Below are 23,394 nucleotides of genomic sequence, written 5' to 3'. Positions count from 1 at the left end.
TAAAAGGGTGAATTTGTGTCTCCTCCTTTCCTCTTCTGCTTATGACTTCAGTGGAACTGGTCATCTCCTTTGAAGAAGAGACCTCGTTTTGAATCAACGCAACTGTTTCAAATCAAATGATTGTCCAAGAAGCCTGCTGGGATTTTTCATGGGGATTCTGTAGAGGTTATGCCTAGAACTTCTTAAACACTTCTGTGAACTGCTTTCCTCTAGTCTTTACAGCTAGAGGTGGCTCTTTTTGTGATACAGAGCCTTAGGTGATAATCTCTTAATTCTGAACAGGAATGACCCTAACAACAGGAAGAGTACTTTGGGTTCCAGTTAATTATCCTGGTAGATAAAAGAACTCATATCGGGAAGGGGGAGAAGTGTGTGTGAAAAGAATGATCTGTTTGAACGTAAGTAGTGAAGTTTACTGGAAATCAAACTGTTTGGTTTTTACTTCCAGATTAAGATTTTGATGTTACTTCAGTAACATGCTTCAGGAAAAGGTCAAGAATTAAAAGATATGATGGACATGATGACAGTATTATTAAAGAGACTTTTTAGTAGCGTTGAGTCCCTCCTCTTATGGGTGCAAAAGGAGTCTGGGGTGCAGGACAAACTGCCCAAGAGGTATTGGAACACACTGTAAGCTACTGGGACTGGAGAAGGGTTGGTGTCCATGGCAGGGGGGTTAGAACTAGATGATCTTAAGGTCCTTTCCAACTCTTAACTATTCTACGATTCTGTGTGGTGTTTAATGTGAGAGACAGAAGAACAATATCTGACTGAGAATAGTTCATTTAGAGAGCATGAGCAGAGTGAATACTTTAACCAGCTACTGTGGTAATTGTCCTCTCCATGACCATGTCCAAGGTCACACAAGAGATGTAGTACCTTGGTTCAGCACCTGTGAAATCAAAACCAGTGAGTTTAGAAAGAACTGAAAGAGTACATTTTGAAGGCTGACTGTCTTGTTACTACAGGTACTGTTTTCATGTTTTCTCTTTCTCCTTTGCCCTCTCTTCAGACAAAGATTTCCATTTTACACACCTTTGTAATGGCCAGGTTCTACACAGATCATAGCTATTCCTGTTCTATTTTCCTGCATGTTTTCTTTTCTTGCTTTAAAGAAGGAGGTTCCTTTGTGCAGGCAGGAGTGGCACAATTACAGTTTTAAGACTGCTTGCCTGTAATTATTTCTCTTACATGGAAGAAAGATTTTTATCTCTTGATATTTCTCTCTTTCTGATTCTTCAAGAGAGCATAAATGGTAATTTTAATTGTCCTTTGTGCCATTTCCCTGCACATTACCTGTTCTTAACTGGCAATATGGAGAAACTGATACTTGATCGAGTGTTTCAGTTTGCTTCCCAAAATGAAGGGAATGTATACTAGATGCTTGTAATTCATGTTGGGTCTTCTGGACTGTGAATTTACTGTTCCTTTGTCTTGACATTTTAGAATTTGAGTTGCAAACCAAGGGTACCTTACTAGAGAGAGTTACCCCTCAAGCTAAGTATACCAGTTATGTAAGAGCTGCGCAGTCCTGCTGGTGAAAAGGTAAGACATTGGAGGACAGATCCTCCCAAAAGACAGGAGCAGGAAAATCCTGTGGATCAAAGCCTGGCTAATTGCACAGCTCGTGTCAACAGGCATTTGGCTTTTAATACCATGGCGTCCATAATTTGGTTCCCATCTGTCTCCGAAAGTCCTTGATCCTCAAGGGGGACAAGAGCATCTGTGCCAATAGGCTGGCCAACCTGGTGAGTAAAGCTTTAGGTGGTGAAAAGACATTATGACCCATAGTTAAGTGAGGTATTGGTATGTGCATGGAAAGCAAAGGGTACAGGGTGGTGAGAACAATAAGGGTTTTGGAATTGGTACAAGAGGGATACCTATCTCAAGTGCATGTATGCAAATACATACAGCCTGGAAAACAAGCAGGAGGAATTAGGTCCGCATATAGTCAGAGAGCTAGGACATTATTGGTATAGAGGAGACATGATGGGACAGCGCATGTGACTGGAATGAGAGATGGATGGATACAAACTTCTCAGGAAAGGCAAAGATGGAGAGCAGGGCTGTCAGAACATGAAGAAATTTGGGTGTAGGGAGCTCTCTGGTGAGATGACAACAGTCTGGTTGAGAGCGCATAGATGAGGATGGGAGAGGCTAAAACGGATAACATCAGGATAGCAGTTCACATGATCAGGGTAAGGAAGATGACAAAGCCTTCTTTAAAAGTCTCTGAATCACAGATCTTCATGGAAGACTCATTCCTTGTCATCTGCCAGCAGGATAACACTGGCACACAAGCAGTCAAGCAGCTCTTTGAAGGATATTTTTAAGGGGATAACTTAAGATGGGTGCTGAACAGGCAACAGAATGATCTACTGTTTATTACCAACAACTGCTTGGGGATCAGATGGTCAGTGGTAGGCCTTAGATATACTGACTGTGAAATAGTAGATACCAAGATCCTTATGGAACTGTGGAAGGAGAGTATCAGAGCACAGACTCTGGAATTTAACAGAGTAGACTTCAGTTTCATTCTATGAACTGGTAGATGGGATCCCATAGGAGCCACTGTGAAGGGTAAAGGACCTCAGCAGAGCTGACAGATGCTTAAGGACATCCTCTTCCAACTGCAAAGGTTGCTCATCCTGGTAAGAAACTAAAAGATGTATCAGGATACTGGCAAGGCTGAACAGGAAACTTGTATGACTTTGCCCCATACAAAAGGTTAGTATATAGGAGCTGGAAACAGGGGCAGTGTTAAAAACGAGGAATTTTGAACATATAAGGATGGTGTTAGGAGAACCAAAGCTCATCTAAAGTTGACACTTATAAGAGACATCCAGGACAACACAGAGAGCTTTACTGCATGGGCAGTAGAAAGCCAATCAAGGAAAATATCAATCTCTTGATGAAACAGTATCAACAGTTTTCATTGTCTCACCTTTCACTCACAAACTCTCTCTGGTAGGTGTGCCTAGTGCTTAAAAGCATTCAAGGAGAGTCCTCAGCAGTGAATAAGGGCTGAGTCAAGGAGTGCTTGCTCCTCTGTGCTACATTTGAAAAGTCCTGGGGGCTGGGGAGGTCCCTGATGACTGGAGAAGTGCAGATGTTGCCTCCATCAAAGAAGGCCAGTCAGTGTTATTTCAGAAAACCTTGAGATAGTCCTCCTCAAAGTGCTGGCCATGCAAAGATGATTTGGAATGGCCAGAGTGGACTTTTTTCCAAAAGCAAATCATGCCTTACAAGCCAGTCTGACTTCTATGATAAAATTATTAGCTGTGTGGCCAAGGGAAGAGCAACAGATGTAGTATACTTCAGCTTATAACAGCTCTTTTGTCTGTATCCCATAATATCCTATCCCAATTAGGATGTTGTGATGCAAGCGAATGGGTAACCAGATGGGTTTAAAAAAAACTAAGATTGAATGATCAGGCTCAGAGGATAGTTGTTAATAAGGTGTACACTACTTGGAAAGTAATAACAAGCAGGGAGCTGCAGGGGTATATAGTGGGACCTGTACTGTTCAGTATCTTAAGCAACAGCGTTGCAGTGGCAATGCAAGTGCACTCTAACCAAGTTTGCAAAGAAGCTCAAGGGTAGTACTGCCTAACAGAGGGACCTGAACAGGCAGGAGAAGTGGGCTGACAGGAGCTTCATGAAAGTCAACAAGGATGAATGCAGGAGGATTTTTGCGCCTGGGAAGGCCAGGCGCCTTTCAGCAATACCCTACCCCACTCCCTCCCCAAAACATGCTTCTACCACCTCAGTGCAAGAGAGATACATAACCTAGAGTGAATTCAGGACAGGGCTGCTGAAGTGCTTTGGGGAGCAGAGTAGTATATGGCAGGCAGGCCAGAGATGATTGACATAAATTGTGACAAGATGGGGAGAAAATTGGTTCTTTACGTTACTGGATGCAGTTAGTTTTTCAATTAACTGTTGTTAAAGCGTTAATTGCTTTAACAACAACAAAAGTGCATAAGTACCGAGTATTAAAATTGGGAATGTTTTTTGTTTCATAACCATTTCATAACTATAATAAGATAAAAGTATCTTTTGAAGGTGAAGAATGGGTTGACTTGGATCTTGAGGTTTTTGTCTATGAACATAAACTATATCCTCAGTACTTGTAACACTGTCTTTTCTCCAGTAAACATACAGACTTGGAACCACAGTGTCTTTTGGCTTGCTTTCTAGGGGGTGATTTTTTCAAGTGTTTCGAAGCTCAGTTTGTTCACACTGGGAAAAGTAATTCCAAACAAAACAGGAAGAACAGAAGAAAAAAAAGTACAAAAAGGCAAAGACTCAGGGTGGGGTGGGGGTGGGGGCTGGTGAGCACAATATTAGGAAACACATTAATGAAAAGAAAAAATTAGTGATGTTGAAATATAGGTATACATTAAAGAGAATCATTGTGGATGGAAAGGAGCTCTTGAGATTGTTCAAGCAGGGGTGGCTAGAGCGCATTGCCTGGGACTGTGTCCAAGTGTGTTTTTAATATCTTTATGCCTACAGACTCAACAATCTCTCTGGACAATCACTGTAGAAAGATATTTTGTGTGGTCCGAGGGAATTTCATGTGTTTCTGTCTGTGGCTATTACGTCTTGTTCTGGCAGTAGGCACTAGTGAGACTAGTATGGCTTCTTGTTTGTAAACGCAGATAAGAGCCCTCCACACACAAGGCTCCAGACTAAACATTCCCATATCAAAGATGTTCCATTCCCTTAATCATTTTTGTGGCCCTTTTCTAGTACCACTTCTGTAACCCCATGTCTGGGGGAGCCCAGACCTGGCCTCACAAGTGCTGAGTAATGAGGAACATTAACTTTCCCTCTACTTTGCTGACAATGCTTCTCTTAATGCAATCCATGAGGCTGTTGACCTTCTTTGCTTACAGGTGCACATTGCTGGTTTATGGTCAGTTTGTTTATGAGTTCCTCAAGGTCTTTCTCTACCAAACTGCTTTCCAGCAACTTGGCAGTCAGCATGTACTGCTGCATGGGGTGCGGCGTATGTGCAGGACTTCTCATTTCTCTTTGCTAAACATAATTAAATTCCTCTCTGTCTAACTCTCCAGGTCCCTCTGAAGGGTGGCACATGCATCTGATATTGGTGGCTACTCCTGGTTTTGTGTCATCTGCAAACTGGCTGAGAGTCCACTTTGCTTCTATCATTTAGGCTATGAGTTAGGATGTTAAACAGTACTAGCCACAGGGTCAACCCTTGGGGTGCTACTGACTTATTTCCAACTGGACTTTGTGATTGGTCACAAGCTTCTGGATTCAGCGAGTTTTCAGTCCTTACTGTGCACTTATCTAACCCATACTTTGCCAGCTTATATATGAGGATTTTATGGGAGATGGTATCAAAAGCCTTTCTAAAGTGGGTAAGAACAAGTTCTGTTCTCCTGTTGCCTTCCAAGCAAGTAACCTCACTGTAGAAGACTGTCAGAGTGGTTGAGCATGATTTCCCCATTATAAATCCATGTTTGCGATTCCTAGTCACCTTCTTGTCCTTTTACCTGGAAATTATTTCCAGGATTATTTGCTCCATTATATTACTAGAGATTGAATTGAGGCTGACCAGTCTATAAGCAGACAGAAGGGGATTGGAGTGACAGTTGCTCTCTTCCAGTTCTCAAGAAGGTGTCCCAGTTGTCATTTCAAAGTCCCAGTTTGCCTTTCAAAGATGACTAAGAGTAACCTTGTCCAGAAGTCCGGCAGCTCCCATAGTGCTCATGGGTACAATCTGTTAGGCCACATAGACTTATCTATGTCTACTTCTTCACGTAGGCTAACTCTTGCCCCACATATTCCCTGTTTTTAGGGGCCTGGGAGTTTGTTTTTCATATATGAAGCCTTTGTGGGTCTTGTGCCAGCTCTGCCTAGTTTTTTACGGCTATTCTGTCAAGTAGGTGTTAACATCTGCATGTTTAAACCTGGATTTTTAAACTCTGGATGCCCGTTTAGCGTTGAGATAGTGCCAGCCACGAACTTAATTGAGGTCAAGAAGGGAGTAGTTTTAGTTGCAGGTCATGATGCCTTCCCTGCCCAAATCATAGATTGCAGAATGGTTTGGGATGGAAGGGACCTTAGGAATCATCTAGATCCAAGCCCCCTGCCACAGGCAGGGACACCTCCCAGTAGAACCATAGTCTGCCCTGCACCACTGTGGACAGGTCTGGCTGCACCGCCCTACTGCACGCGGGCAACTCTCCTCCGGGCAGGCTGGCTGGCCTTCACTCGTAGCCTCGTCCCCTCCCGCTTCAGTGGATTTCATGGCATAGGGCACAGTCATGCTTCTGAGCTGCTCTGGTGAAGAGATTATTAGGATCTGACAATGTGACTTACTATTCGCTCAGGCCAGTGCTTTCCCCTCTTCCCAGATACTAAGTTTATGCTTGCTGTTCTAATGTTCATCTCCTTTACAGATCTTGGGCTAAGGAAAAAAGGATGGTCCCCACATCCAAATCTCTGCTTCCACAGTCTGGCACCATGAGCTATAATACATTGTTTTGTAAATGCATCAAACATTATGCCTACTAGTGAGATTAAAAAAAAATAATATCCTGGCTGGCTTGTGTGTGTATCCACAATGTGCGTTTGTAGGTTGGGAGTTGAGTGTGTGTGTATGTTTGGTTTGCTTTCCTTTGCTTTTAAAGGCCTTAACAATTCATATTAATTATGATGTTTTTCATAGTAAGGTCTTCAATATATCCTGGGAAAGAGGGTCTTTTAAAATTATTGTTACTTTTTAAAATCTTGGCGCTATATATAGAGTAATAAAATCTTTTCGGAGTTGAGCAGTGTCTTTGACATTATAGTGGCTTGTGTAACAAAAATAAATAAAGTTGGATTAAAAGCATAGGTAATGCGGTCCCATTTTGTAACTGTGCATTTGTATTTTCAGCATAAACCAAATACGTGTGGAATATTCTGAAAATTCCACACGCCTTTAAAACAAGTCTGTTTAAATTCAAATCTCCAGTCATGTTTGGTGAGGATTGTAATTGTTTTATGGGTATGTTTTAGTCTTTGTTTCATTATGTGTAGGCAATGTGTATTTGCAGTTTGCTAAAATTACAGTTTAGCCTAAGTTATAGTTAATGTTTCAATGTAAACAAACCAGTAGTAATTGTCACATTGCAATATTTTATATCAGATTGAGGTATTTTCCATTTAACATCTTTGAAATATGCATGCTGTTACATGTATTTGCTTTAATTTCAAAACATGCTTTAGGTTGATAGTGACTTAGAGTTAATATATTGACGTGAACGTTACAACATAGTTCTGGTATTTGAGAGCAGATTTCTGTAGAGGTTATTTTGTTACAATAGCACATATTTAATTCTCTAGCCTAATGATTTTAGCGTATTTGTTATTTAATATTTTTGTCAAGTTAATAAACAGTTGTTCATTAACTCAGTTCAGGAATAAGTTTCTCTTGCTTCTGAGACAAAGAAAAGCATTCTTAAAAAACAGTCCTCGTTTTAAAGAGTATATATTAATTCAGGATGCAAGTTCATGCAGCTGTTAAATGTGAAAGCGCAAAGTGTAAAGGCGCAATGGAATGCTATTGCACAACTGTTGCAACTGCTTCTAAAGGAATGATCGTTAAAGTTCTAACAAGCATTTTGAATGGTAATAGTGAAAAATTCAATATTTCTGAAGAAGTTATCCAACTATTGCTTTGTGATGTGTGAGCAAATAGAGTTGCTGGCTGAAAGCTTTGCAAAAGCAGAATAGAAGCTGATTAATCACAAATGTGATGTAAACAAAGTAGTGCGTGTGAAAAGATAGATACTGAAAGTGGTAGTGAATTTGGTCCTGTTTTGATTTTTATATTGTTTTGTTAACTGAATTCATACATTTGGAGAGTGTAGTGAACATTATATTCTGTTAGGCTTAATTCTGATTGTGGCTGTTTCTCTGCTGACCCGGACAGTATCCTTTGACAGTAGTCACGGAAGCTGGCAAATTGACTAGTTCTGTGTGGTTAACATGACTTAACGCAAGTAAGGTTTTGCTCTTAGGTGTCCAAAAGATAAATTGTCATTAAACACTTTTCCTTTTAATTCCTTTTGTGAGTATAACCTTTGTGTGTATTTTTTGAGTACTAAATTTTCCTCCATTTTTATTCAGCATTGTATTTTGACTCTTAGAGTGTGTTGGAGTATTTTTCTTCTAATTTCAATATGGTAAATTGATAAACCCAGGAAATTCCAGATGGAGATCTGGCAGTTGTAACTGAATCTCTCAGACTGTAAGAACTAATAGAGTTTTCACAGTGTGGTAGTTGTCATCTAGGAGTTTTTATTTTCCTGAACGTTGACCTTTGAAATATACCAGGATAATGCCTAGTTGTCATACTTTTAGTCAGCTGTGATTATATATGTCTAGAGTGCTTTGCAGCCTGAAGTTTATAAAAAGTATGGGGGGGGAAAAGCACAGCTAAAAGAAGGTTCAGTTGAAGGCTTCTATCTGACTATGGCTAACCTATCTAAAAGGAACTCTTGTGTTAGGAATTCTGCTATATATTGAAGGGTCTGGCTATGTTTTGGGATTTAATTTCTTTATTTAGTGTACTTACATGAAATACAAATGCAGTCTTATTTACTAAACGCAATGTATAACTCAAGGTGGGGTTTTTTTTGTTTTTTTTTTTTTATTTCATTTTTGTTATGGAAAGGTGGAGAAGTGAAGAAATGTGGTGGTACTTGTGCATATTTGACAGAATGATAAAACCACAGTTTTGTTACGTAGCCATATTTTTTTAAAACCAGATGTTTAGCCTGATCATTATTAAAGCTATTGTATGTGTAATGTGGCAGAAGAATCTTTTAAAAGCAACTATCTGAACAGATATTTTTAGCATAGGTAAGGTTTAACCATTTATTACTAGCCATCATTTGTCACAATGGTTGTTGATCTTCCTCTGTAGTTCTGAATGCGCAGCTGTGGCATTTGTTAGAAAATAAGAGCTTTGTAAAGTTATTTATTAATATTTGCTTGTTACTTATTTAACTCATAGCAGAAAAGAAAATGTTTTCTCTTGTTCAAATACTGGATATTTTTTAAGAAAAACTTGGTCTGAAAGTTACTTTCTTAGTGCCTTTATCACAAAGGAAAAATACAGGAGACACCCAAAAAAGAAGGAATGTCTGCCATGGCCTAATATGTAATACAGAAATAATGAACTTCATCTATTTTGTCAGTTCCATCTAGATATGGGAATAGTACTGCTTATGTCAGTAGGATTGCAGTGCTATGAGAGAAAAACATGCTTTTGCCAATTGTTATCTCTACGCAACTGAATTTATCTTTGAGAGTTCTGTGTTTTCTACTATTAATTAGAGAAATTATTTTATGCAACTAGTTATATTAAGAAAGTATGTTGCACTTCAGCACTTTGAGGTTGCGATAATATATACATGATTTTTTATAATAAAGTTGATAAAAATCCATGCTTCTGCACCAAAACTTTTTGCAGTGGTGACTTTTTGAATACTGACATCATTGAACCAACTTACAAAACTTTCCACAGTATCTTCCAAGAAAGCAGTGTGATAATCAAAAAGTTAAAAGTAATTTTAATAGCTTAAATTGGCATCGGTGGAATTTACTCCTCATAGATATTCCGCTGAGCTCAGTTTTGGCTTGTTTCCCAGAGATACCGATAGCAGCAACACATGTGTCTGTAGATTTGTGAGTACAGCTTTATGATGTTTTGCCACCTTACTTCTTGTCTAAAGACTGTATATAGAGAATAGCATGTGATGAAAAGTGCTAGGGGTTTTTTTTGTGTTTCGTTTGTTTTAATGTACTTTCTAAATGCAGGGAAAAAGGGGTAAATTACAACTCTAAATGATGAGGCAATGTAGTGAGAGGGAAGGAAAAATTGCAAGTTTTTGCTAGATGCAGTTCTGTTCATAATAAGAGTAGTGTACTTAAACTACACACACACTGAAAATTTGCAAGATGCAAAAATTGGGGAAAAATATGCTCTGCAAATATGCTGAAATTTGTCTGAAATGTACTGGAATTTGCAAATATTTCTGTATCCCGTAACATCAAATAATGTTTGTAGCTGCCATATTGAGACTATCACTATTGTTTCTTGACAAGATTTTAGATTATTTAATAAATTATGCTTCAGATTGTCTGTAAATGCACATGTGGTTGTATGCTTCCTAATATCCAACTTCTATGACTATTTTGACTTTTCCATATAGATCTACTTGAAGTTTAAGGTATACTTGTTTATTTTTATCTTTTGCTTTGTAAGCATACAGTTATATGAACTAATACATGTATTTTTATCAGAATATAAAATTTCATGTCACTTAGGTGAAAGAAGGCATAATACTGTATTTTGGTTTTAAAATAGATCCACTACATTGAGTTATGTTAGAAATAAGTCCTAGAGGAATCAAGCTGGATAGAAAAGCAGGCAGTGATATTGCTAAGGAAGGTCATAATATAAGTAGATTTATAACATTAAAGAGTGTCAAGAGATTTATTTTGTTTTTAACTTTAAATAATCCAGGACTAACAAAAAGTGTAGGGCAGCTAAGGAAAGACTCTCCAAGGTAGAGAAATAAGCAGGAAAATCTTGATGCTAGCTCAGTCTGTATTTGTTCATTCAGTTTTCCTGCCAGAGGTTATGTTTACAATTTGTTTGTTTGTATTTGAATGTATAGTGCTTTTATGATCGGAATTAATGGCTGTGTTTTGTAGCCACTCAGAGTGTCTTTGCATGCTAATGCAGAAGAGAGAAGTTTCCACTCACCTTTCCTGCAAAGGTGTACTGGTACCCACAGTCCTTTTAGGATAGTCATTCTTGGGAGTGCTCTTCTATCTGTTTCAGAGACAATTTTCTAGTTAAATAGTTAACTATAAATCAAACCTGGAAATTGTGCCTTAAATAGAGCTTCAGGTTTGCTGACAGGAATTTAAGTGCTGTAGCCATTCAAAACCTGGAAGTATCTCCATAACCTTAGGCTGTCAGAGGCATGCTTTGTGGTAACAGAAGCTGGCATCCAGTGTTCTAGTGTGAGTGATTGGACCATGTGGAGGTGCAGCAAATCAAACTTCCTGTGTTCACTGCACTGTATGGAAACCTAAATAAATCTGAGGGGTGCTACCGGCAATGGCCAGAACTGCTTAGGGTAGTGCCCCCTAGGGTGCAAATGAAGCTTATCTGGAATACATGATTTTTCATGGTCGGGAAAACAAAGTATTCTCTGTATGATGAATGTATTTGCACTGTGTAGCATTTGTATGTTCTGTCGAAATATCCTAAATCTTTGAAATTTGCTAGTGTTTGTTTGTGCATATGACCAACAATGAGGAATGTTTTCCCCCCATAAAACTGCAGGGAGAAAAAGGGGCAAAATAAAAACAGATGCCAAAGTAAGCAGCTGTTGGTACATTTAAAAGGACAGTTACAGTGAATCAGGACACTGTTGGAGTTCTCTTCACCATTTCCATGGAGACCTAAACACTGCAGTTCTGAGTGCCTCCAAAAAGTGATCTGTTGCCTGTGGGTTTTTCCTTGGCTTAGTTTTTTCCTGCCTTAGTTATACTCAGCATGTGGCAGAGTCCAAGAACTGGAGTCAGCACAAGGGAAGTGGTGGCAGCAGGCAGAGGTAGAATGGGGAACATCAGATCCCAGGGTGAAGCCTGGTGTTCCTGGAGGTGTTCTGTCACTGCAGTTATCTGTATTTGATATGTCCCTAATATCTTGTTTTTCTACCTGTCTAGAGTTTGACTTAGTTTTGTAACCTAAACCTTTTCATAACGATATGCTACCCGGCTGGCTTTCTTCAAAAGAATTTTCAAGTTGCCTGTCTCTAACGGTATTCTTACAGATACCCTACAAATAGGGCTTAGAAAACTTGGTCACCTGATTCAGACATATTCTCAGGCCTTCCTACACTCTAAATATTTGAAAGAAACGTAAAAGTTAGCTTGCTGTTGGTTTTCACCTGGAAAATAGTCTCCAGTGTGGCAATATTTAATCATTATCTCTAGTTACTCATTTTCATTATTTCCCTCCTTCTGAAGAGACACTTGTAATGGTGAAGTGCACTTCAGCTTTGCTTAGCAGAATCTTGCACATCCTCCTTCAAATACTGAACAGTAATCAATCCAATAGTTACAGGTTTTATTCATAATAAAGCCTTCAAAAACCTGTATAATCTTCATTCTTTCCTAATTTGGAATTAGGCTGTGTGCTATTGCTTCTGCATTATGTTCAGCACACCTGATGTCTATATAGGAAAGAAGAAAAGTACATATTCTGTTTCTTATGTAGCAGGGTGCTCACTGAACATTTTAACTACAGGCAGTATAGTCTTGGTACAGTGTTAAGCTTCATAATCTTAATAATTCAAGCTATGATATTTGTGGTGTGCATTGATTTAGTCGCTTGTATAGTTTCAGATTCTGAAGTGTTTTTCTAGAACCAAAAGGGACTGCAGCAGTGCAGCAGAATTAGATTAATTTTTGAAGAGGAAAGAAGTTCAACAACCCCAAATCTCCTTCAGATTTTCATTTTTTAATGGCTCGGTCTTACCCTGTGAGAAATAAAGCTCTCCAGCTAGCAAATTGTTTTCTCTTGTGTCAAACTGCTCAATTCTGAAATCATTAGTTACACCTGTGATTCAGTGAAATCAGCAAGACTGTGTTGAGTAATTAATACTTACAATACAGGTTATATTGAAAATTCCTGTTTGGTTGTAAATTAGGTAGTAAATTAAAAATGGTGAGAGAATGGGCAGCTGAAGGCACAATATCCTGAGGAGGGAAGAAAAGGGAGTGTTTAAAAATTGCTGGTGCTTTTACAGCATTTTCTTCCTAGCTATTTTTACATTTGAATTAGAATTTTAGTAAATACAAAGAGGAGAAGGTGAAAACATTTACTCCTTATTTAGTATTTCCTAATCCTTCTATAGAAGTCTGTCAGCATTAGTGTTGTGGAGGCATGGGGATTGGTTACTCATCACTGAGGTGCGGTGAACAGATTTTGCACTGAAACCTGACGTTAACAGGACTACTCACAGTACATAATTCAGTATTGCACATGTCTTTGTAGAATTGGTTTTTAGATTTCCAAAACATTTAGAAGTAATAGCAGGGCTTTTGAAGCTTTCTGTTGCATTTCTTCTTACTCTGTGGGTTGCAAATAACGTCTGTTATTGTGTCTTATAAGTCATGTTTCTAGTTTGTTTCTGACAATTCACTTTTATAATAATGTTTGTTATGCTGTATTTGAGAGGATATGTTTTTGTCTGGTCTGCACTGTTAAGCCAAAAAAACATTTTGGGGTTTTGGAAGTAGAATTACAAATTTATGGATGGCTATCAGTAAGGACATGCTCAGCTCCCAGGCAGGCCAAGGGTAATGGAGTAGTCTTTTCTTTATGCAGGTTTTAAGTATGTTGTTTGGTTTCTTTGAAGTTATGAGACTGAGTTTTATGTGTGAGCTGAAATCAGTGATGACAAAAAGATGCTAGTTAGCTTTATCTCATTGCTTAGGAGTCATAAAATACAGAATCTAGGTCTGAGGAACTAAGTTGAATGTACTTTTTATTCTTTTTTGTTTTACAGAGGCCCAGAAGACACAATAAATGATTGTAAAATCCTTTTTATAGAGGAAATGTACAAGATTGAAAAGCCAGGAGCCTATCCATTGACATTTGGGGATGGAGATTTCAAAAGTATGCTTTTTAAAATTATTTTAATATAAGTACAAATTGAATGATGTTTCTTTAAAAAAACAAAAGGATGAGCGTGTAGAGGTAATAATAATTGGTATGCGTGTTCAGGAAAATAACATAGAATCCTTTTTAGTTTTCTATTCTGAAAGTGTATTTACTATAAAGTGGCTCTGTTATTTGACATATTCAGAAACTGTTAACATCTTGGTGCTATCAATCTTAAGCAGGGAAAAAGGAGAACAGCTGATAACGTTCTAAATGACTGCTGCAGAATGGATTTGTAGTCTCAGTTAAGTTCCTAGACAGCTGTCCATGTCACCAAAACTGCTACTGCAATTGAAACATCTATTGCACTTCTAATAAATCGATAAATGCCAAAGATAGAACCAGTCTGTAATGCTGTGCTTTAACCCTGTCACTATGTCAGAATTAAAGAAAAAAATAAATAAGGAACTTAATGCCTGAGCTTCTTGTACCGTGAAAACAAGGGATGATTAACATCTGAATTATTATTTGGCCCAGCATGACATTAAAAAAAAATAACTGTGTCCTACCTCTTCATCCTCCACACAACCACAGGAAGCAGTTAGTGGCAGCTTATCTAAAAAGAAGTGTGACGTTTTATCCTAGGTTAAAAAATATAAGAGAGTTAAAAGTGATAAGCATTTGCGATAGTAACACAGATCTACTAATAAGTATTAGATATTATTGTGTATTGACTACTTACTCCAAGGCAGTTTTTAGAAACCTTTCTTTATAGCTCTCAGTGTACAAGAAATATTCTGCTTACTGGTTTATTTGCCATCATCTAAAAAATCAGTGTTTGTCAGAGGAGCAAATGCCATTTGCTATGGTAGTCTTAAAAGTAAAAATGTGGATTTCTGTAAATTAACTTCTCACAATTCATTTTTCATTATTTGTGATTTACTTTCCTCAGATTACTCAAAAGAAGATAACCATCCATTCTGTTTATTTTTTGTTGGTTATATTAAAGGGATTTTGTAATATCGTAAAACATGTTTTTATTTTCAAAAATTGTAGTATCAAAAATTTAAAAATCTGCTTTGCATTTAAATGCCTACTTATTTTGCAAGTCTAATTGTGAAGCTTTTTAAAGGGCATATAAAATTATTACAGTTCATTTAGTTCCTCTCTGCAGCTACTGTGCAGTGAATTAATTTTTTAAATTATGTATGTGTTAAGGACATGAATGATTAATGTATTGCTGACCATATAAAATTGTCTACAGTGGCATCATTTGACCTGACATGAGTATTTATTTATCATGGAATTGTAGAATTGTTTAGGTTGAAGAAGACCTTTAAGATCATTAAGTCCAACTGTTAACTTACTGCCTTACGTAATGTTTTCAGTCCACCACTAAACCATGTCCATAAGCACCACAACTACACGTCTTTTAAAAATTCCAGGGATTGTGGCTCCACCACTTCCCTGGGCAGCCTGTTCCAATGCTTGACAACCCTTTTGGTGAAGACATATTTCCCAATATCCAAACTGGTGCAACTTGAGGTCATTTCCTCTGGTTCTATTGCTTTATTATCTGGGAGAAGAGACCAACCCCCACCTCACTACAACCTCCTTTCAGGTAGTTGTAGAGAGCAATATGATCCCCCCTGAGCCTCCTTTTCTCCAAACTAAACAACCCCAGTTCCTTCAGCCACTCCTTGTAAGAATTGTGTTCTTTAGAGCCTTCAGCAGGTTTGTTGCCCTTCTTTGGGCATGCTTCAGCACCACAGTGTCTTGCAGTGAGGGGCCCAAAACTGAATGCAGTATTCAAGGTGTGGCCTCACCTGTCTGTACTTCCTAAACTGATTACCACTTTTATTGTTTCAAAGTCAATCTCTTTATTTCACTTACAGCTCTTACAGCTATTTCCTTGTTTGTAGCCTCTTAAATTACTCCCATAAATTAAACCGCTTAAATTACTCCCATATTACCATCTGTGTAGAGATTTGCACCTCTGTGTATGTTTGTTCCATTCTGTTCCTGGTCCCATTTTTATTCATTTCAGGATATGGTTTACAAACCTTCATAAATAAATGTAATACAGAAATACAATCTTTAAAGACGTAGCACTGAAAACTTAATGTTTGTGGCAGTTTAGCCTTATTTGTTGTTTTGAGCTGCTCTCTTTTTTTCCTGAGGCCAACTTTCTCACTGCACTGCCCTTTTCAGTTCTCTTCATGTGATTCTGATTTTTTGGTCTTGCCTTTGTTCAGTTACGCACAGTGCATATCAGTTGAGCTGTGTGTCATAAGCAGTATACCCTTTACTTCTGAACTGTACTTACATCCCAATTTGTACTTTGTATTCAGAATTTTAAAATACATATGCACAGATCTATAAACACACACAGCTACCATTGCTTATATGCTGTGAAAACCTGTAGATTTTTGTTACAATAATGGAAGATTAAATTCAAAGAATTACTTGGCCTTAAATACTGTAAGAGATTGTTGTAAGCACAATCAGAAAATGCCTTTATTGTATTTTTGTCTATATTTAGCTACTATCTATGCCCTTTTCAAAAGATAGAATGCCTGCTTTGGAAAAAGTCTTCATCAGATAAACAATGTAGGCTGCCTCTGCAGAAAAATTGTTATTCCTTGAGCATGGCTATATGTTAGTTAGGTTTTTTATGTGTAAATTAGATAAAAATGTCTGACATGTCAATGTATGCTTAGCAGTTACAGTTAAAAATAAAGTTGCTATTTTCAAATTACTTAATGAAAAGCGCAGGAGTAAGGTTAAAGCTATTAGAAAGTTATATTAGAAAATGAGAAAACTAAGAGGCAACATACTTGTAAATACATTTCAGCTATTTATATGCAAAACGGAAATAAGAACTAGGTATCAACGTATGTTACTTCCATCAGAATCAAAATATCTGCTATGAACATAGGATAACTTCTCCTGCAAAAGAAGAGAATATGAAATGATACTTGTAACTGAACTCTACAGTGTTGGTAGGGCTGAACAGATCTGTCTTCATGGGACTAATAGCGCAGATATAATCCGTGCATTTGACTTATGGCAAAGTTAAAGCAGAAATATGAAAAATTAACGTGATGTCATGAAAATGACAGTTTGTAGTTTGTTTGTGTATTGGAGAAAGTTGGAAACTCCAGGTATTGCTTAACTGAACTAAAATACGTAGACCTTTTGGGTTTTTTTCCTCTTAAAAGAACCCCAACCAAATATTATTACTAATCTTTGACCTAAGAAACTGGTTTTGTAACTAAAACCAGTAAATTACATAGGTCTTAACCTGTCGTGGTACAAAATACAGAAAAATACGCAGTTTCTTTTTTTTTTGCCTGTTATTTATTGGATCAGTCAGGCATGATTTGCCCTTGGTGAAGCCATGTTGGCTGTTTTGAATCAGCAAACGTTTGTCTTCCGTCTGCTTCAGATCTTCAAGGAGTTTCTGTCCTATGATCTCACTGGGCACTGAGGTGAGGCTGACTAGTCGATAATTCCCATGGTCCTTCTTTTTACCCTTTTTTAAAAGGGTGCAATATTCCTTTTCTTCCAGTTACTGGGGACTTTCCCTGACTGCCATGACTTTTCAGGTATGATGGAGAGTGGAATGGCAACTGTATCAGCCAATTCCCTCAGCACCCTGGGATGCATCTCATTGGGTCCCATGGATTTGTGTATGTTCAGGGTCCTCAGATGGTCTCCAGTCTGATCTTCTGTGACAGTGAGGGGAACTTCATTCCCCCAGTCCCTGCCTTGAAGTTTAGGAACTTGAGAGATGTGAAGAGTGATTACCAGTGAAAGTGAGGCAAAAAAACCTACTGAGTACGTCAGCCCTGTTCATGTCAGCTGTCACTAGTTCTCCTGTCCTGTTTATGGGGGCAGAGAGCAGGGTGGGGAGAGCAGTAGATTTTCTTCAGTCTTCCTTTTCTGACCAACATACATGTAAGGAGCCATTCTTACTATTCTTTGTGTCCCTTGGAAAATTCAGGTCCAGTTGTGCCTTAGCTTTCCCAATCCCATCCCTACACACGCAGGCAACACCCCTGTATTCTTCCCAGGACACATGTCCCTGGTTCCACTGCCTGTGCATATCCTTCTCATGTTTTAATTTGACCAAAATGTCCTTACTTAGTCATGCCGATGTCCTGCACTCCTTGCCTGATTGCGTACACATGGGAATTGAGAGCTCTTGTGCTCCAAGAAAAATGTGCTTAAAAAGCTGCCAGCTCTGTTCTGCTTCTCATCCCTGAGGGCAGTTTCTCTGGAGGTCCCATCCTGTAATTCCCTAAACAACTGGAAGTTCACTCTCCTAAAATTCAAGGTCTTGGCCTTACTCTTCACCTGGTCAGTAGCCCTCGAGATTGTGAATTCCAGCAGGGCATGATCACTCAGGCCCAGGCTGCCTCCAGTCTTGACCTCTCCAATAAGTTCATCTGGTTTGGTAATGCTTCTCTTTTGGTTGGGTCATCTGTCACCTGGATTAAGTAGTTGTCCTTGATGCACCAAGTCTCCTGGACTGCTTGCAGCTTGCCGTGCTGCTTTCCCAGCAGATGTCAGGGTGACTGAAGTCCTGCAGCTGGATCAAAGCCTGGGAGCGTGGTGTTTTCTGCAGTTGAAGTAAGAACGCTTCATCAACAGGCACCCCTCCATCGGGTGTCCACAACAAACACTAGCCATTAGGTTTCATTTCTTGCCTTGGCCCCTGATGTTCACCCACAAGCTTTCAACTTGTTCATCGCTGTTTTCCAAGGACAGCTCTGTGCAATCAGTCCCGAGGGCATATCACTGGCTCCTCCTTCTTGCCCTGTCCCTCTGAACAGTTTATAGCCATTGATTGCAGCGCTCCAGTCAGGGAAAGAGCTTTTCCTCAGCAGGAAGGGACTGGGATTTCTGCAAACACTGTCATTCCTTTCCTTCTCAGTACACCTAGGAGAAAAAAAGTATCTAGAACTCCTCTGGATACATCAGTAACCCACCTCATCTTTCTTTTCAAGAATCAACTCCTAAAAGAAATATTTACTTTGATTGCTTATGTTATCTAAGAAAATTAAAACTAACTTGCAAGGAGCTGCTAAGCTATACATCTTCTGGGTGAAGCAACTTAATGACTCCTGGTGAGGAATAATAAGAATAAAGCTAAGAGAAGGTGGAAGCTCGTCCTTGAATATTGTTCTTTTATGCTAGTCAGAGAAACCCAGGGTAGATCTCCATTTTAGGGGATTGACAAATTCTGTTCTTGCCTAAAAATGTGTCAGAAAGGCAGCAGTCCTTTAATATGAAGAAAAAAAGAAAAAAGTCTGTGTTTTCCTAAGGATGAAGTGTTTCATGGGAAAGGCAGTGTTTTCTTAAATATGATTTGTGCCCTTCTCCCTTTGTCTAATATTGCATCTGCTTAGCACCCATGGAAGAACCCGATGTTCATACTGCCTCTGAAGGGCTATGGCAGGTTTTGGGTTTGGGGAGGTTGTTTATGGTCATCTTTGTAGTGGGGCTGCCTTTCAGGTTCCTTATTAATGAACTTTCTTGTGATATCTTGGACTATAGTCAGTAAGATTTTTTTCCCAGAGAATGAAAGAGTTGTTTTTTTGTACAACTAGTGACTTTTGAGTATTTCTGGCAAAGATTATGACAGGAATAAGTTTGTCCTTATCACACTGTCCATCTAGGCCAGTTGCCCTTTTGAGTAGAAATTATCAAACAGTTCAGATGTTTCTCAGTTTGCCTATGGATTAGCAGAAAATTTGGTATTGTTGGTATTCCAGCTGTTTCCATTTCTAAACTTCTATAGCCTGTGGTTAACTTTTCTTTCTGGAAGGGTACTGAGAAGAACATTTTCTGGCACATTCTAAACTTTAGTATTATCTCAGCTCTAGAATCTCCAGCTACCTACTTCCAACTCTGAAATCTCAAATAGTCTTTCTAGTCTTCCTTGTCTTCTGATTCAAAGCAAATTACTTCTTTCAGATGAAATACTATTTTCAGGGAAATTTGGAAGTACTCTTAGTTATTTTATTATACTAGTTTAAGTTCAGATTCACTTCTGTGGCATTTCTAGATGACTTTTGCACAGAACATACGAATTATTTTTTTTCTTTTAATGTTGGCATTCTTTGAGCTGTGATAAAATTATTTTCTAAGTCTTCTGTCATTTTTCTGGATGTTTGACTTACTTCAAACATTTTTCCTGTTAGTGTTAATTTTACTACAGGTATTCTGTGTTCCTTCCCTCTCCTCTTTCATATATAGTTTAGGATACCAAATGGTTTTTTTTCTTGTATAAAAGCATTTCTCCCTGATTGAGGAACCAATGCCAATGATTTTGTTTCATAGTGGGGGTTCATGAGTCCAAGTTTCCTACTGAGCTGAAACATAAAGTTAGTGTTTCTTTGTGTGTAAACTGAACTGCTGCTGTGAAACAATTGGTGATTTTGGGTTGTCTGTGGTCTCAGACTGCTAATTCTTCTATCCAACTGTAAGTTTAATTTAAGGGGAAGATAGCTGTTCCAAATCGTAGCTTCATCATCATTTGACTGTTGCCAGTTACCTAATTGGAATTTCTTCATGGCTGTATTTAAGAAGGCTCCAACTAGAGATTTGCAAGGCTCTATCTGTAGGGAGGGTGTGCAGATGGTATGTTGGGAACTGGAGGGAAGAAAATAAGAGAAGCTGCTGATTAGACATTTTCTTCACTCCTTGCTTATGCAGCAGAAGAAATCCCATTAGCCTAGATAGTCAAATACCTCATTGTAAGAAGAAAACATTTTCAAGAGGGCCCTGTTCATGTGCAAAAATATTTTCCTGTAGATACAGTAATGCACTTTTCTAAGATACATGGCATTTGACTTTTTCTTTGTTTTTGACAGGAAAAAGTGGCCCTGAATGCAAGCACTGTAGGGCTGATCCAGATAAGGAGTGCCGTTTTTGTTCATGTTATTTGTGTGGTGGAAAACAGGATGCTCACATGCAACTCCTGTGTGATGAATGTAATATGGCTTATCATATATACTGCCTGAACCCTCCCTTAAGCAAGATACCAGAAGATGAGGACTGGTAAATATATAAGGATGATTTACTTATCTATGTTGCCATTCTGTACATGGTACCTTTTTGTTATTTGCACCTCTAGAGAGACAAGACTGAAGATTTTTTTAAAAAATTCTGCTGTGGTTTTAATCCCTCTACTTAGTATAAGCCTTATGTTTTCTGTCAAGGTAATTCTTGTAAACCATTCACAAAGGCTTAGTAGTAAGCTTTAATGACCATTATGGAGTTTCAAAACTGGTATGTTTATTTTATTCATTGTGATCAATATGATCTTCTGTGACAGTATCATGATCCGATTGTATCAACAGTGATGGTTCCCCAGGCTTTTAATTTTGTTCAAGCTTTACTGCTTGAACAGTTCTTATGTTCACTCTTCTCTTTCCCTTCATCCTCTCTCCCTGCTGCTGCCCCCATGCCCTTCTGTGTCTTCTCGTTGCCTCGGCTCTGTTCGTTTCTCCTGCTGTGGGAGGACCACCACCTTGCTGCTGTCCATTTCTACTGTCCCTGGTTCTGCCATCAGGAAAACCAAGTTAACTGGCATTGTTAAATCAGGGTAATTGTATTTTGAAGTGAGTCTGCATGGACCCATCAGCAGCCCATTATGTTATCTGGGGCTCTGTACAATTTTTTTGCTTTTTATTAGCTATCTACAATTTACACTGGTCATTTTTATCACTTCCCTGTTACTCTCGTGAGATGCTAATCCTTTATACATGAATAGTAAATAGAACTTTATTCTAATAAGGTTTTCCATTACACAGACATCAGTAAGTGTCTAAGGTTTCTATGGATACATTTTATGGAATCTCTTTGGATCTTGTGATTAAATTTTGTGTAAAAATCTATGCTTTGGAAGTATTAACATTCTCTGGAAATAAACAACTCAATCTCCTATACCCTAGTGGGTGCCATAGTAGGTTTGTTTATTGGTCAGTGTCTAATGGTCTGCATGGTTTCCGGGGCATTGTGGTTTTTTTCTGAATTCCTGTGTTTATGCTAATGTGTGATTTAGCAATTGAGACCGTTAGCATTGGTAGGTGTTTTTCAGTGTGTACATTTGGCCACAGGGATACTGTTGTTGGAAGGTGATCTCTTCCCTATGAAATTTCTGCACTGGGTAAAGGTGTGTTCACTGTTTTTGGAGGAACTGCTGGCTTGACACACTACCTAAAAAATATTTTCAGTACTTCCTAGAAATGTGTATTGGTCATTGGAACTAAAAATGGCATTTGTTTGAATATTGTGTGTGCCTTCCACTTCTTGCATGTGCAAAATGACTGTTTATTCAGCAGTGTTTATTACACAGCGTGTTAGTCTGAACTATTCCCAAGTTTTCTACTGTCAAGACAGACTCGTCTTCCATGCATGACATCTTGCTTCCTACTACTTGTCAACATAAGTGAGTTGATGTCACATGTTGGAAACAATTCTTAATACACAAGTGGTTTATTACTGACTGCAGTCCATAAGCAGTATTCTTTCCAGATTACACCTGACCTTTGGATGCAGCAGCTGAGAAGTTCTTTTTTGACTTCCTTCGTTCAGAATATTCAATGAGACCATATGTCTGAAAGTATACATCTGCTTAGTCCATCCATTCTTAAGTTGCCCCTTACTCCAGTTCTAATCTAGTATTCCAGCAATAGTAAATCTATTTTCCAGCAGTAGTCACAGGGAAGTTTCTGAAAAGAAAATATATATGCTTCAAGTCAGTGCCCCCCAAATCCTTTTTTCTACACTGAACAAAGTGTTCATTCCCACAAACCCCCCAAATCCTTTGTTCTACACTGAAAACAGTTTATTCTCTCTAGTTTCTTCTACATCCTCAAATACACAGAAGGTTTGATGGGCATGTCAGGATACTGATACTTTGGTTTAGCTGGTGTGCCAAGATTATCTTGGCCTACTGGGTGCTTCAGATGATTCTTTAGATTAGGTATTAGTGTTCTAGTCTTCACTGGCATCCATTCTTCTTCAAAAGCTTCTTAGGAAACATGAGTTACCCTACTTCCGTTTCAGAGAGTTCCAGAGAAAGTCTGGCAAATAGAAATTTTTCCAAGTAGCAGCCATTACTCTTAAGGTCTCCCTACCCTCTTCCAGTAATGTCACTATAAGTGCACTGCATAGGTCCCCAGGACTGTTTTACTCCATACAGAAGATTTAGTGCTCTGTAGACAACCACACAATTGACTGATCTTGAGTCCCTCAAATCATGTTACGTGCACTTTTGGACCCTTCTGCTTACGTTTCTGGCCAAAAAAATATGGATTTCCACAAGTCACCAGTAAACCTGGAAAGGCAGAGTTTCTCAACACTTTCTTCACCTCTGTCTTTACCAGCACTGCTGAGCCCCAGGCCTTGGGAACAAAAATCCGGGTTAATGCAAACACAGAACCACCATCAGTGAAGGAAGAGTTGGTCTGTGAATTATTACAGCAGCTTGACCCCTGAAAATCAATGGGCCCTGTTGATATCCTCTTGTGAGGCCACTTTCCATAATCTTTTGGAAGTTGTGGGGATCAGGGGACTGATCTTCCACTCCCAGGAGACTGGAAGAAGGCAAATGCCACCACCATCTACAGGAAAGGCTTAAAGGAGAATCCAGGCAATTACAGGCCCAT

General features: G+C 38.7%; 1 protein-coding gene across 4 annotated transcripts in view; it reads left to right on the top strand.

Moving 5' to 3' along the window:
• Nucleotides 1-23,394, top strand: part of UHRF2 (ubiquitin like with PHD and ring finger domains 2) — a 91,272-nt gene that overhangs the window by 41,038 nt on the left and 26,840 nt on the right. For all 4 annotated transcript variants that reach the window (XM_030511601.1, XM_030511602.1, XM_030511603.1 and 1 more), the window contains exons 5-6: nt 13,617-13,726; nt 20,593-20,779. In XM_030511601.1, the coding sequence (XP_030367461.1) occupies nt 13,617-13,726; nt 20,593-20,779 (297 nt within the window). The remainder of the gene's footprint in view (nt 1-13,616; nt 13,727-20,592; nt 20,780-23,394) is intronic.

The sequence above is a fragment of the Strigops habroptila genome, chromosome Z (assembly GCF_004027225.2).
Source record: "Strigops habroptila isolate Jane chromosome Z, bStrHab1.2.pri, whole genome shotgun sequence".
In the NCBI taxonomy this organism is placed as follows: domain Eukaryota; kingdom Metazoa; phylum Chordata; class Aves; order Psittaciformes; family Psittacidae; genus Strigops; species Strigops habroptila.
This window is presented reverse-complemented; position numbering and strand designations above follow the sequence as displayed.